The sequence below is a fragment of the Trematomus bernacchii genome, unplaced genomic scaffold, assembly GCF_902827165.1.
Source record: "Trematomus bernacchii unplaced genomic scaffold, fTreBer1.1, whole genome shotgun sequence".
NCBI classification, from domain to species: domain Eukaryota; kingdom Metazoa; phylum Chordata; class Actinopteri; order Perciformes; family Nototheniidae; genus Trematomus; species Trematomus bernacchii.
The window spans coordinates 6403770-6420274 of NW_022987616.1; the positions used below are offsets into that span (position 1 = coordinate 6403770).

Here is a 16505-nt window from a genome sequence, read left to right on the forward strand (position 1 = left end):
ATACTCTGGTTGACTACAAACGTCACGATTAGGTGGCCTTTCTTATAAAAACAAAACACTGGCTCTAACAGTGACTCACCTTGGAGCGAGGTGGAGCTCTGATGTACCATTTACAGTCCACGGCCTCCGAGGCGCTCGCCTTCCCGTCTCTGGTGATCTGATGAGACTCTACGATTCCTTCTGGACCCACCATGTCATACTGACAGGCTGCAACACACACACAGGCATAAACACACACACACACACACACACACACATATACAGGTGTGGATAAGCTAACTAACACACGTGGAACCACAACAAACAGACATATACGACCTATTTCTGTTATTGCTTATACTCCACTGTATATATATTAAAACCATGTTACATAATGAATGCAATGTACACTTTTTGAATTTTAACGTATTATGCTTATGTACGTAGTTTTTATTTTTATTTTAGGGAAAGTTTTAATTTGAATTGTATTTTCTGATATTCTTATTTATATATATATTATGTATTTATTTCAATCTAAAATGGACAATCACAAAACCTAATTTCCCCAGGATTAATAACGTATACTGATTCAGAAAATATAAAAAATAACATTTACCTAGGACCTATTTCTGTTATTGCTTAAACACCACTGTATCCATTTAGAAAAACATGTATACATAATTTTCTTTTACATTTTAGGGTAACTTCTCACTTTTATTTAAATATATTTATTGTATTATACTGTATATTTGTATCTCACATTCTTCTTTCAATTTTTTATTTTAAATTGATATATTTAAAAAATGTTGGACTATCACAAAACCTAATTTCCCTGGGGGTTATAAAGTATTCGGATTCAGTTACACAAAAAATAGCATTTAACTGGAGAAGAGAAGACACAGTATAAATATGCTTTTTGAGGTAAAATGAGTTGAAACATGAGAGGCAAAGAGAGAGAGAGAGAGAGAGAGAGAGAGAGAGAGAGAGAGAGAGAGAGAGAGAGAGAGAGAGAGAGAGAGAGAGAGAGAGAGAGAGAGAGAATACCTACAGGGGAGAGGGGGGGGGACTCCCTGGTCTGCGAAGTCCGGATCTGAGGAGAAAACAGAAGAGAGGGGGGGGGGGGCATTCATTGTTAATACATGAAAATAACATTCAAACTGAAGCAAAAACAACCAGGTGTGCAGAGGGACTTCCTGTACACAAAATGGCTCTCTTCCTAAATTAACTTGGCTTTGCAGCACTCCAATGTCTGCATTTGAACCCGAAAAACAACCTAATTAAGGACTTTTACATATTTACGTTTTATTATATACGCGCTGTAGTGGCTGTAGTCATTATGATGGGTGCAAAGAGTTCAAGGGACAACGTTTAAAGAGTGACCTGTGTGAGGTTCCTTCATGAAATCCAAAAGTCAACGTTAAGTTATTTCAATTTAATTCGGGAGAACATGTTTCCCTCACATGACATAACAATTGAGTTTTGCTGTATGGGAACCAGCATGCTAAAGCACACACAGTGATAATCCTTACACACTGATGTTAAGGATGTATAATGTTTGCTACAGTCATCCTAATTTAGCATTTTACGGTAGCATGCTCACCAACATTTCTAATTACAACTACATACAGTTTAGGCTGATGTGAATGTTGCTTGTTTTTTCAAATTTGTTATGCATATACCAAATACATGGAACTATTGTATTGTAATCTACTATTATGAGGAAGGCAATAAGCTTCACATTTATGTCAATCCCTCTGAAAAATGTTGAAAAATGTCAATCTGTAAGTAGTGTTGCAAGCATGGCTAAAATGTTAAGGGTTAAGGCCCGGACACACCAAGCTGATTTTGGCCGTCGGTGGGCGTCAGGCCGACGAATACACACTACCGCCGCCTGCTGGTAAGGAGAGTTATTGCCACTCACGCATGCGCAGTTCGTACGTGCTACTTGGCCGTCGGCTGAAGTCTTTGCGGTGTGTTCCAGTGCGACTGTTGGCCAAGACGCAGAGACGCAAGGTCGGGTCCGTCTGTGTCAGTTCTTTGGTGTCAGCTTGGTGTGTCCGGGCCTTTACATGTGGGCTTTATGCATTTAATAGCGTAATATAACCCTATATTTCCTACTTCCAGTAAACTAATTAAAGCTGTGTGCAAAAGCCTTTTCCAGCCAAATTAAAATCTGTGATAGTAGAGTGCATTATGTAACTGAAAAACTCATTTTGACCCAAAAAGGCACAGCTCTAAATTGCTGTTATGCTAACCAAATGATGAGAATGAGCCCACTTATGCAAAACACCCCCATTAGAGCTGTATGAGTCAAACTCTGGAATCAACCAAATTTACTGGCAATTAAGTCTTTGCAGGCAATGTGAGAGGAGCGGGGTCAAGACGCTCTCCCGGGGTTTCATTCAACATGCTAATCAGAAGAACACGCAGCTGTATTTTACTGCAACTTTGACAGTCATTTTTTAAAATGAGGTTTCATATAATAAGACCAGATACTCTTTCTTGGACAAAGTGTCTGTGAAAGCATGTTTTCTGGGGGAGTCACAGCCGGTCTAACTAAAACTGAAAGGCAATAAGCTCACTGTGGAGTCACTAAAGACTTATATAAGATGAAATAACAAAACACCACGGATAAAAACTGAGCTCAACAAATACGTTTAAGTCTTATTGTTGTTCCCTTGTGCCGTGGCAGAACAAAAAACACATCTGAAGCTTAAGAGATGAATAGCACATTATAAATATCCTGAGGAAAGGTTTCTAAACACCGTCTGGGACGATAATCCTTAACCAAACTGAGAATAAAAAACCTTAACAAAGCTGATGCCATAGGTTTTGTCAGCTGAATAAGATCAGGGAAGCGTCTGGTAAAGTTTTGAAAGTCATCTTTTTTTTACTCTGTTGCAGTAAATTACATCAACAGGCTGAGGTGCGTTACCTCGTCTTGCTGCTGGAACTTCACAGTCTCCCCGCAGATTCAATATCACTCCTCAGATGACTTCACACAAGACAGAAATTGACTCTTGAACAATCTCTGTTCTTCCACGTCATCGTTTCTGAGTGCCCGCTGTGCAGGGACGTATACCCAGGCAGAATATCACATTCATCAGCCTCGAACGCAGCACCTTATTCCAACTATTTTTAAACCCGATACAAGGGAAATAATAATGGAACCTATTACAGAAGCAGCGGGATAATGTACTTATGTACCAATTTCTGAGCTAGAAGTTTGCTTTAATGGTCGCCACCTTGTCGCCATGCCATGAAAATCACCGTTATTTGAAAATTATCCATCCTGCTGATTCCATTTGATTCCAGAGCAGCAGCAGTGCCTTTTAAAGAAGCCTGTTAGCTGTGAGCTGTGGGCTGCATTCTTTGGACGAGGAGAATACAGGGAACACAAAAAGGCTTCACATGTACTCTGACTGTTGGCTACCTCTGACTGAGCCCAGTGTGGAACATGAGGTCTGATTGCACAGCGGGAACCTCTTGCATAAATGTCACCGCCTTTATGTCCGCCCCAACTTTTCTGTCTAGACATGAGTCAGAGCTTCAGTGTGTGTGTGTGCTCTCCGGACAAAAAAAAAAAACAGGTCATTCGGTGTGTGTGATGATGACACTCGCTGCATGAAGAGAGTCTTGGTCTGAAACTACGATACGATGATACTTTAATGGTCAGATCAAGTCTGACATTTGACATGAAATACATGAACAACAAACATTTAACATAACAGCACAATCACTGAGAGAAAACAATTTCAATGACCCTTTAGCGTGCATTAGCTCGAGAAACTCTAGGTGAAAGCCTGGAACAAATCTTCAAGGCTGCAGCAAAGCTTCTCTCCTTGACGCCGTAAAACATTCATGTGAACACAAAAGCATTCAGAAGAGCCTCTGAGGCTTTCACTGCCTATACTCACGATTAATTGTTGCTTTCAACTAAACTCAAAGGATCCTATCTTTAAAAGGCTCAACAGGAACTGCGGTTCAATTTAAGGTGGCCCCTCTGGCCTTGGTGCTGCTAACTGGTAGTGAACAACGTTTTATTTGTCTGATGGGAAAGCAATGCTCTGCTTGGTGAGCCGTAAACGTCGACAAAGAAAGTGATTTTTCTTTTTAAGAGCAAGACACAGACGTCTATCATTTCTCGTCTCTCAGTTTCCTCAGAAGTGAATCAAAGCTGTCCGTTATACAGACAATATGGTCGCTTATAATCATATATTCACATTGAGAGGCGAGATTAACCCCTTGGAAAATGTGCCATTGTAGCGTAGAAATTATTTAACTTGCGACAAATCAATATTACGGGTGTTAGCTGCGAACCTTTTAAAATAAAAACTGTTGGACGGACATTTTAGGAAAATCTTCAAGCTCAATGAGACGATTGATTCCCTTTAATACATGTAAGGTAAATATGAAGCAAAAGCAAGTGGACTAAAGGAGATGTAATGTTGCTGGTAAGTGGGTTTGACCTTGGTAGCAAACCAGGCTAGCTGTTAGTCTTTATGCTAAGCTATGCTAACCGTCTCATTGCTGCAGAATCATATTTAACAAACACATCTTATATCTAATTTTCCGCCACTAAAATAGTGAATATTTCCCGATAATGTCGACCTGTGCAGTTTATTTGTCCCGTGATCCTCATCATGTGTGTGCTCCTCTGGTTTAGTCGAGGTGTGTGAGGCGAGCAGACAGGAAGGAGTGATGGGAAAATCAAAGTGAAAGACAGTTAATGAAACGGCGACCTTCAGGTCATGTGTTCTCGTTGCGTCAGAGATTTATTATTGGACTTTCGGCATCACTTAACCCGCCGCGATCACAAGGCCAAGCATGATACACACACACACACACACACACACACACACACACACACACACACACACACACACACACACACACACACACACACACACACACACACACACACACACACACACACACACACACACACACACACACACACACACACTTGATGATTCCTGAGGACCCACTCGGAGGACGCTGTGCTTGTAAATGTCTCTCGCTGCGACCCTTGACCTTTTTGAGTCTCGAGCTTCTGAATTTCAATCAGGTGAGTTTCTTCCCCTGCTCCATCAATCATCCCCCCTCCCCTCCTTGATCAATCGATCCAATCAATTACATGGATTGATAAAATGATGGATGAACTAAATAAATGTGTGTTCTCCTTCACGTGATTTAACCGTGTTATTTATGGCTCACAGCACACGTGTGTAATATTTGACTACCAGGTTACTTCAAGCTGTACGGTGAATAATAAATATACACACACACACACACACACACACACACACACACACACACACACACACACACACACACACACACACACACACACACGCACGCACGCGCACGCACGCACACACACACACACACACACACACACACACACACACACACACACACACACACACACACACACACACTCTTCATAAAGCTCCACGAAGAGTGTAATCTTCTGCAGCTTACTCTTTGCAACAGAAAATGCTCACTTTAAAGCCCCGGGGTCAGACGGGAAGTTGCCCTCCAGCTGCCGATGGGTATTGATCTCATTAATATCTATAACGTCATCAATTCCTGATAAATCTTTGGGTGAAAAGGCTTTTTATTTATTTTTTTGCCAAGTAATTGCCATCTATAGTGAACATGTGTATGACAACTTGAAATTCATACCATTAAGAAATAGATAATACTTCAATATTTGCAATATTCAACATTTCTGGGCATTAAGGATGTATTAAAATCTGCTTATGAAGTCAAACAGGTGATACTCCCGTCTCTAATATCTATTTCAACGTCTGAAAACAAATTAAAAGATGGATTTATTCAACTTTCTCACCATTCATTAATTTAACATTTATATTCTTCCTCAAGGCTGAAGAGTTTTCTTGTTGTCACTGCCTTTTATTAAATCAAAGTATTCATGTCCTACACTACACTTTTAAACTAGTATTATTGCCTTTTAGCTTGTTTTACTTTAAATTCCCTTGGCTTTTTGCAGACTTTTATTAATGTTCTTAAATGCGAATGCGCCAATGGGCATTATATGTTTTAATATTTGTGTAAAGCACTTTAAATTGTGTTGAAATGTGCTATAAAAACACCTGCCTTGAGCTTTAATGCATCTAATAACTCAATGCAACTTCTGTTAAAGTTTGCTGTTTTTTTTAAACCGCTCTCCAGCTCATCAAAAAGCAAATCACTCATCATCCGAATACCCAAAACATGTGTGGCACCTGTGAAACAAACCAAACCCAAAGAGCATCGCTTACAGAAGTTATTTGCAAAATGCCTCCAGAATTAAAATAGGAGCAGCTTGCAAACAGCAGCTCAAATCACATTGCTTTCAAAAACATGTTTGCAGTGCGGCGACAGTAATTCACTCTGACAGCCAGACATAAAAATAATCATTAGGAATTTGTTCTGGTAAAGAATTACTAAACCAATGATGAGTAGGCGCCGGGTTTGGCTACGTCCTTTATTTAGAAAGCAGTGCGAATGAAAAGGGGAATAGCAGAAGTGTCAGGAGATGCAAATGTCCCTCCCTGAAGTATTGCTCTTCATCACAAAGGCACAACACTATGTTTTATTAATAAGACACACTTCGTCTCCTTTGGATTTGAGCTCTGCTTCGTCCCCTCAGTGTGAGCTGCTGACTGTAATGTATGTTAAACAGCGTATGAATGAATGCTTATCTGTGTGTGGCAATATTCCAGGACACAAAAACTCAATTTCCCAGCGGCCTCATTTCCTCTCACTGCTAGGCGGTGACATTTAAATAAGCACCTGATTAATAATCTCCGCTAAAGTGGTTGATCAAGCTAATGAAAGGCGGCCATTAATCACACTGAGGCTGGAGCAGTGGAGACGGGAAGAGAGATGGGGAGGAAAAGGAAACATTTCCACACTTTGATTACCTCCAGCTCTTTCAATCACAACTAAAGCACCATTTTGGCAGAGGTGATTGTCTCTGTCATTTCTTTCACAGAGCGCTATTGAGTCTGCAGTTTCCAATCTAGCAGGTCGCCTGGCTTTCAGCTTCAAAAGCAAGCACACATTCAGAGGTGGAAGTAAAAGTAGATGTACTAAATTGTAAAAAGTACTTTGTTACAAGTAAAAGTCCTGCATTTAAAACCATAATCAGGTAAAAGTACAAAGGAATTGGCATCAAAATATACTCAAAGTATGTGCAATTCACTATTTTTCTTACTTAAAGTGGACCTATCATGCTATATTTGAATAATATAGTGTAGGACCATACCTATATAAGGCATATTTATACTTTTTTTTTTTCAAAATACCAAACAGATCATGCATTTTAGCCATGCCTCATTTCGCTCAATTTGCACTTTTTTTAACAGCACCACCTACAGGCCTGGCATATGTACTACAGCGTCTCCAGCGCTTTCGAACGGCAATGGCCGTGGCTGTCTCCTCCTGATTGGTGGAGTTGGCCCAATAGCCGTAGCGCCACCGTCCTGACGTCAGGACAGTGTTCAAATCTGGATCAGTTTTTATCAGATCCGTTGCAGCCCCTTTTTTAGAGATTTGGGTATGGAGGAAAATAGAGAGGGTTGTGTTTTCTGACACTTGGTGAGTTCCCTGGAACACTGGGGACACATATTCATGTAGAAAAGACGTACAAAAGTGCATTTTGCATGATAGGTCTCCTTTAACAATTAAGTTATTTACAATATGTTAACGTTACAGGCTCCTTCAATGCATTATACATTCACTTAAATGTTGTTAGGATACTGCTACTTGTATTCTGGTTTGCATATTTGTTTTCTTGCTTATTTCTTTAATGTATATATATCGTTTTAATAATGTGTGCTTTCCTTTATCTAATATATCAGTCTAAACGTTTATAGACGTTTGCCTTACATCTTCACTGTATCTTTGCTGCTGTAATGGCGTTATTTTCCCTGTTGTGGAACAAACTCAAGATTTATAGAGTAAAAAGTGCAATATTGGCTTCCAAAAAGCACTGGAGAGGAAGTAACAAGTAGCATAAAATGAAAATACTCAGTTAAAATACTTCAAAATTAAACTTAAATGCGATACTTTAGTGAATTTACTTTATATATACACCATCACTGCACACAGGCTACACAACAACAACAGCCTGAGCAAACAAAAGGTATGAAAACATCTGGGTATTTTTCTGCTGTGCAGATTAGTAACCCCCGCAGGACGGAGCTTTGTTGACCCTGCGGATGACAGGCTGTGAAAAGAGGAGGATTCACACACCCTGGGTGTCATGGCCGCTGAGCTGGGCCTCTGCCCGAACAGAGATTAGTGGCAGTGTGTATCGCACAACACCACACACACACACCAGCAAACACACACCACCAAACACACACACACCAGCAACAACAAACACACACCAAACACACAACAAACACACAACACCAAAGACACACACACCAGCAAACACACACACACCAGCAACACCAAACACACACCAGCAAACACACAACAAAAACACCACCAACACACACACACTAGCAACACCAAACACACACCAGCAACACCAAACACACACCACCAAACACACACCAGCAAACACACACCAGCAACACCAAACACACACCACCAACACACACCACCAAACACACACCAGCAAACACACACCACCAAACACACACCAGCAAACACACACCAGCAACACCAAACACACACCACCAAACACACACCACCAAACACACACCAGCAAACACACACCACCAAACACACACCAGCAAACACACACCAGCAACACCAAACACACACCAGCAAACACACACCATAGACACACACCAGCAAACACACACCAGTAAACACGCACCAAACACACACCAGTAAACACGCACCAAACACACACCAAACACACACCAGCAAACACACACCAGTAAACACGCACCAAACACACACCAGTAAACACGCACCAAACACGCACCAAACACATACCAGCAAACACACACCAAACACGCACCAGCAAACACACACCAAAAACACACCAGCAAACACGCCAAACACACTCCAAACAACAGAAAAAACACACCAGCAAACACGCACCAGCAAACACGCACCAGCAAACACGCCAAACACACGCCAAACAACAGCAAACACGCCAAACACACTCCAAACACACACCAGCAAACACACTAAGACTGTCTGCAGAGGAACAGAGTGTGTGTTTCGTGTCCGTTGTGCACAAACTGACACTGTTTCTGTTGTTTATGCAGGGAAGCTTAACTCTTTTCAAACAGGCATTCATGCAGCCTGCCCTTGGATCACCCTGTATTTATCAAAGCAGCCGCCAACACTAAAACACACTGAGTGCAAAATATGGTGCCATATGTACACATACTTTACAAAACCCAGGCTTGACAAACACACACAACACAGAAATACTCTCATGTTGCTGTTTACTCACAACATGATTGGTCCATGCCTTTGTTTGCAGTGCGAAAGCTGAGAGAAATTGGCGCCTTTTCAGAAAAAATTAGGTTGTTTTTTGGCATGTTATGATCACGTTCTGTGTGAAAACAACCATGACAAAAATGATGAATTGTGAAAGTGTGTAAAGATCTAACATTTCAGAATATACAATATCTGTTAACATAATCCGTGTGAAATGTGGAATATATCATATGTTAATAATATGGTAAATGGCTTGTATTTATATAGCGCTTTCCCAGTCTTTCAGCACCTCAAAGCTCTTTACACATACTAGTCATAATTAATCCATTCACACACATCCATGCAAAGGCAAAGGCTGGCATAAACCTGCTCAGGGAGACTAACACACTCACACACACTCACACACACTCACACACACACTGCTGGGAGTAATTTGGGGTTTGCCTATGAACCACAGACCAGCAATAGTCTCTTATGGTGGAATATAAGTGTGCAGGTAAGACGGTTAAAGTGGGTAAACCTTGGAAAAGCTGCAGAATATTCCCCAGACCTATCTTCAAAGGTTAAAATATGTCCTTTTCAAGGCACTTAACTGTTGGTCCCACTGCTGGTGTTCAGTATGCAGAAATATGAGTTTTTAAAAACAAAACGGATCACGTGTCGGAGCTCAAAGGACTAACTGACGCAGCACTTCAGGTTCAGATAGATTTCAAGAACTGTGTGTGTGTGTGTGTGTGTGTGTATATATCTGTTGTAATTTATTGTCGTTTATTGTGATTGTAGTAATGTGTTTTTATTACATGTACAGCACTTTGGCTCGACCAAAAATCGCTTTTAAATGTGCTTTATAAATAAAACTTGATTTGATTTGAGTGTGTGTGTGTGTGTGTGTGTGTGTGTGTGTGTGTGTGTATGTGTGTGTGTGTGTGTGTGTGTGTGACGTGTGTGTGAACTGCAGATTCATGTGATACATTATTGATCTCCATAAGGGCGGCAGGTATAGAACAGGACAGAGTGTCAGGTTCAAGGACGAGCACCATCATGAAACCTCAGGGTCATGTGGTTCATGTCTGACATAAAACCAGGGGAAGGAGTGTGTGTGTGTGTGTGTGTGTGTGTGTGTGTGTGTGTGTGTGTGTGTGTGTGTGTGTGTGTGTGTGTGTGTGTGTGTGTGTGTGTGTGTGTGTGTGTGTGTGTGTGTGTGTGTGTGTGTGCGTGTGTGTGTGTGTGTAACCATAACAACCCCTGCAGCCGGCAGAGATAGAGCGAAGACGTTTTACAAAATTGTTTTTCTTTCAAGAGTTCTTTTTTTCACAAAAGTTCATATCCACAATTTCATGTTATTGGATGTGTCTCTTAAAATTAAACGTTGTTTGTTGAAATGTCGGACACAAGTAAAGCCTTTTTGGGGATCCTATTAAATGTAAGATTACATAACAAACATATTTGACAAGCGTTGGATGATGAAAAATATGTTTTGTGAAATTAAAAAGCTGCTTTGAGAGGTTTCAGACACACAGAGACCTTTGCTGCCTGAGCAGGTGTTTTATTTTTAAATATTTTTAACACATATATTAGCATACCGCATATGCCCACAAATACATTCCAATTTAAAATATGTAAATATAACATCAACTGTGTGAATCTATTACAGATATGCCATTTTAATAAATGCACATATATTATATTTCCATATGGGAACAATAAATTGCATTCTGAAACCTCTCTGATGTGGTTTAATGTGTTTTAATTGCGTTCACTTAATCCCTTAATTAGATTTGATTTAATTGAATTAAATGTCACTCTCCTCTCCAGCCCATTGAGCACGTTGGCGTCGCCGGAGAAAACCTCTTATTTGTTAAATGAATCTGCTCATTTGTCCAATAATCCATCTCTCTGTGTTTTGTTCCTGTAACATTTCTGCTGTTACAGGATGGAACAAACTGCAGTGACACAATGACACCTGGAATACAAGTGTCCATTAAGATGCTTGCTTTGAAAGGAGAGCAGGAAGTCACTTAATTTCAAACATTTTACTCAGTGATCAGGGTTCATACACTTTTTCACCAATGACTTCTCAATGACTTTTCCATGACTTCTCCATGACCTTTACCTAATTTTCCATGACCAAAAGAATTACTCTTTTCTCAGCGGTACCACTGAAAATGGTTTATTTTAACATGGAACAGGAAAATAAGGTCTGCATATGAAACATGTTGTGCCCATCTAAAACAAATCAAATAAGCTTACTAGCTTCGACACGCTAAAGCAACTAAAATCTCTCACCAACAAAACACCTCGTCAGTTAAATGCCATTTTACGTTTCATTACTATACGATACAGTATGTATTATCATTATAGTATTACTATTTCGGCGATTAGATAAAATATAAATTATATTTGATGCAACTTTAGTTAAATGTCCATGACTTTTCCAAAACTTTGGGAAAAATATTGTTTTCCATAACTTTTCCAGGGCCTGGAATTAGCATTTTGAATTTCCATGACACTTCCAGGTTTTTAATGACCGTAAGAACCCTGAGTGATGGATTTCAGAATCTCTGTGTGTGTGTGTGTGTGTGTGCGTGTGCGTGTGCGTGTGCGTGTGCGTGTGCGTGTGCGTGTGCGTGTGTGTGTGTGTGTGTGTGTGTGTGTGTGTGTGTGTGTGTGTGTGTGCATGTGTGTGTGTGTGTGACTGAGCTCTGGTATACTGCAGTGGTGTAGTTGTGTCATGGTTGCTGTGCATGCTGCGGAGCTTTCAACTATGTCACTGTTGGGTCGTTTTATTTGTAACACTGCATCAATAGGACAATCGTATGCTGTGTGTTTGCTGTCATTTTCCTCCACGCAGAGGAAGAAGTAGCTTGCTTGTTAGGAGATTCAAAGATGCCGGCAGATGCTCTGGTAACAGTGTTATGATGAATGGCTGTGAAACCCTGTGGTTCAGGCTGCTGGTAAAGTGTTGTTAACTAATGCTTCCTCTGAGTCATCGTCTCCATCTGCGGATGCTTCTTTCCTCCTTGTGTCATATTTGGCAGACAGTGACAAATAATTTAATAATGTGCTTTTGTGCGTTGGCTTTGTAGCTGTGCATTTGCACGATTAGCTAGCTAGCTCGCAGGTTAGTGAATGACAGCAAGATAAAGGACTTTTGTTCCTTGTAGATATCTGGAAAATAGCGCTTCACCTGAACAACAATAGCACACAAGGAGACACTGCCTTAAAGGATAAACTCAGGGAACTAACTTCTCATGTGCATCATTCAAGCGAACGCCACATGTAGCCATCAAAGTCTGTTTTCAGGCTTCTGCATATATGCACATTTAAATAAAGCCTATGTTCAAAATGAGATAAATTGCCTCAAGTGACGTCAGCCTTGGTTTGAGCAAAAAAATTGGATTTCTCTTCTTCTGCATCAATTCTGACACTGTTATTGTTAAACTGTCCATCGTGCGCCCGACATCATTTTATAAGTGTACCGCTCAATCTGTGAAATACTGTTTTTAGTGCCATATATTTTATATCTGCATAAAAGCACCACTACACTGATCATATTGCGATCCAATTTGTGCTTTGTCAACGCAGAGTGCACGTTTTGTTTTGAGTGCATTTGAGTGTGTATACCTCTTGTGTGTGTGTGCATGTGTGTGTGTGTGTATAAAAAGCAGTGATGGTGCAGGCGGGAACCCATTCCTGATGGAGCAGTTAGTCGTCCCGAGGCATCACAGGTGTTTCTATCTAAGTGACGCCCCAATGACAGACACATTCCATCCCCTTTCCATTTGGGCAACCATGCAATAAATCAACCCAACATCGCCACTCTGCCACTCATTACTGCACCAAGAGAGACTGCAGGCGCAGAGAGGGGGGGGGGGGGGGGGGGGGGGGCGCAGGGACATAAAGGGACAGAGTGAGGACACTTCTGCTGATCTGCAAACAATGCAGCCCCAGGAAAGGTAATTTGAGAGTCTGATTGCTTTCTAGAGATAGTGTTTCATTTCGCTGTCATGGAATTATGAGAGGTGGCAGACTCCTGTTTCAATTTTCACTGCGTCTGTTCCTGATGGCCCGGGGGGGAATCAATGGCTCACAGACTTTTCTACGCCAACAACGGGGTTCAATTTGACCCGGCGGGGTGATAAAGTGCAGCCAAGCACACTTTAGCTAGCGGCCAACACAAACACAAGTGGATTTAAGAGAACTAATTATTTGCAGCGTTAGCAATATGGTAACATGCTTTAGGATTAGAATGTGATTTCAGGGGGAAATCGAGTGTTATATTAGCCTTTAAATAGAGTGAGTCAGCAGGCAAATAAAAGACAGAAGCGTTTAAATCTGCAGAGAGAAAGACGGGCGGGGAGAGATTATCGGAGACAGATTAAGAAACAGGGAGGACGAGGATGCAGATTGAGAGTTTGGCCTCAGAGCGTCACACTTTCTTCCACTTTTCCATCACTTAAGTGCCCACATATTGTTGAAGAGAAAAAGGTTTTACAGCTGCATTAAGAATATTAAACCACCAGTGAGTGCACAGCAACATGAGACAGAAGCAGAGGAAGGTGTAAAACCTGCACTGCTGGTAACAATCAAACCTGTCAGCTGTGATGGAAACCTCTCAAACATTCACGTTCCCTGTGAGAATATCATCTCTAGAACAATGCAACAGCTACTAAAAGGTAGTGAAGTGTACTGCAGTGGTGACGCATTTCCTTTGAGGAGAAACCCAAGAGAAGGTTTACACTTTAGGAAACACAAAATGTTAACCACAACTGAGACCGACACGTGTTTAATAGTCTAATAGAGACAGTATTAATAAGTAATGTTGCACCCATGGTGAATACATTAATCAGTATTCTAAAGTAATCTTTTGGACAAGCATATGTTCACCTATACAAAAGGCTTTCACATACCTTTCACAACATGTAATTGTAACATTTAAAGGGAAACTTCACTTACCAAGAGTCAGCTAACTAAGATGGGAGGTGTTACCTTTAACATATTACGAAGTGAAAATCCTTTGTACATTGTAATGTTCGTGATTCAGATTTGTATTCCTAGGCTTGGGCCTCTGATAGGAGTTTAATTTACCCTAAAGAAATGTGGAAAATATGCATTCAAGTTGCATCATGGGAAGTGTAGGATCCAGTTATTACAGAGCTTTACCCTTTGGGACTAAACGCAGCATATCTTGGACTCTAATGGCGCGTTTCCACTACACGGCCTCGCTCGGCCTCGCTCGGTATGGCTAGGCCTCGTTAGGACTGGCTCACTTTATGGCGCATTTCCATTACAGTTTAGGAACTGGGGTAGTATCTATAGTAACGCAGTGTAGCCGGAGCCGTGACGTCATCTTCAATGAGAACCCCAGAAAAACAACACAGCCGTTAGCTGTTAGCACTCAGAGCTCACAGCTCCTCATATATGTTCAGAAACTAGACAAAAGTTAAACAAGTACAAACCACAGACTGCCTGTGTCATGGCGAATACAGTCGCTGCTTTATTTATGTCTGTATAGGCCGTTGTTGTGAGTGTGGACGGTCGGAGCATATACTGCGTTAGCTTAGCCGATCTCCATTCAGAAAACACGCATTTTAAAAGGTGTTTCGCCTGCCGTCTGTCTGCAGACTTGTCAAAGCATTAATTCATGGTTTTTACTAACCGGTATCAGTATGTTGTTACTTCGGCATCATTTTGAAACGTGTATTACAATTAAATCACGGTCAAATATGTCCATCTTGTTGTAGTTGTAGCCCCCTTGCCAGCGATGCTCTCTCTAGTTTAGCATACTCAGCCTGACTCAGCCTCGTTGTCTCTGGCCCTAGACCCACGATTTTATGAGGCCAGAAAAACGGTGAATTAGGACCCGCCGGCCGGTACTAGGCCAAGTGGAAACGCAACCAAAGACGGGCCGCTGACGTCACAGCCCTCTTAAACCGTGCTCCGCGCTGTAGTGGAAACGCGCCATTATGCATTGAATTTGGCCACTGTTTTTTTATATAATCCATTTGTTGCAAGACCTCTCTTTTTGTTATCTATTTAAGGTGCTAGAGAGCTATCATATATTAGGATTTGAAGGCTTTTTTGCTGAAATAGTCGTCTACTGTGACCCAACATGACGCTACCAGGGCAGGGAGACTGAACCAAAAGGTCAACTAGTAACTTTGTGACTTGTGAATCCAAGAAAAGAGGAGAAAGACGCTCGGAGGTGAATAGCTGCATATGTGGCTTCATTACAGCAAATGACCCCTAAGTATACAATTGTGCAGAAGCCTGAAGTAATGAATCCAACTGCACCTATTGCTGTATGTTGTGTGTATACATGTACAGCAAAACAGGACTATCATCTGTGTGCAGGTTGCAGACTTGGAAACAGTTTAAAAGTCTAACAATAATCCCACCTGACTGCATGTTAGGATGCATCAAAAGTTCTCTTTCCCTCTCAGCAGCCCCTCACACATCATTACCACCACACTGTCTCCTCACTCTGTCTCCAAGGAGATGCAGCTTCTTTAACTCTGACCTCTCTGACCACACAAACAAGAAGCCGGAGAGGAAAGACGAAGCGAAGCGGCTTTTCTCTGACATGCAAACCCACAAACTTCGATCTGCTGTCTCCTTCACTTTGACCCCTGTCTACGACGGTACGACGGGTGTTAAATTGTCTGGATCACAATGGAAATATTCAGTGGTGGGCTACCTTGGGATGAGGTCTGACTGAGCCTCTCTCCACTGAAACCAGAGGATAATCCATCTGCTGGTGTCTCTCCAAGCAGTATTGGAAACAGTATGAGGACAAATGAGGCCCTTTTGTTAAATCATTCTACTCTGATCGAACTGAAATGGATTCATTTTCCTCTTTTATGTAAGGTATTTTTACATAATCCTTTCATTCATGACAATAAAAGGTTTGATCAGTTTAAATTGGATTTGTTGGATTCATTTCCTCCCTGCAAAAACTCATAAAAAGTAATATACTGTACAATGCCGTCTTTCTTTTACACCGTCTCCTCCCGACACTTTCTAAAAAACACACCTCCTGCTAAATGTAGCCAACCAATCCTGATGGAGCACATATTTACGCCAGTCAGCAAATTATTCTTGGAGAG

The 16505-nt window shown here is 41.2% G+C and overlaps 1 protein-coding gene across 2 annotated transcripts in view; it reads right to left on the reverse strand.

Annotated features, from left to right (window-relative positions):
* Window positions 1–16505, reverse strand: part of neto1l (neuropilin (NRP) and tolloid (TLL)-like 1, like) — a 73615-nt gene that overhangs the window by 24805 nt on the left and 32305 nt on the right. For both annotated transcript variants that reach the window (XM_034132446.1, XM_034132447.1), the window contains exons 5-6: window positions 1028–1069; window positions 80–207 (exon numbers count right to left, since the gene is read on the reverse strand). In XM_034132446.1, coding sequence (XP_033988337.1) covers window positions 80–207; window positions 1028–1069 — 170 coding nt within the window. The remainder of the gene's footprint in view (window positions 1–79; window positions 208–1027; window positions 1070–16505) is intronic.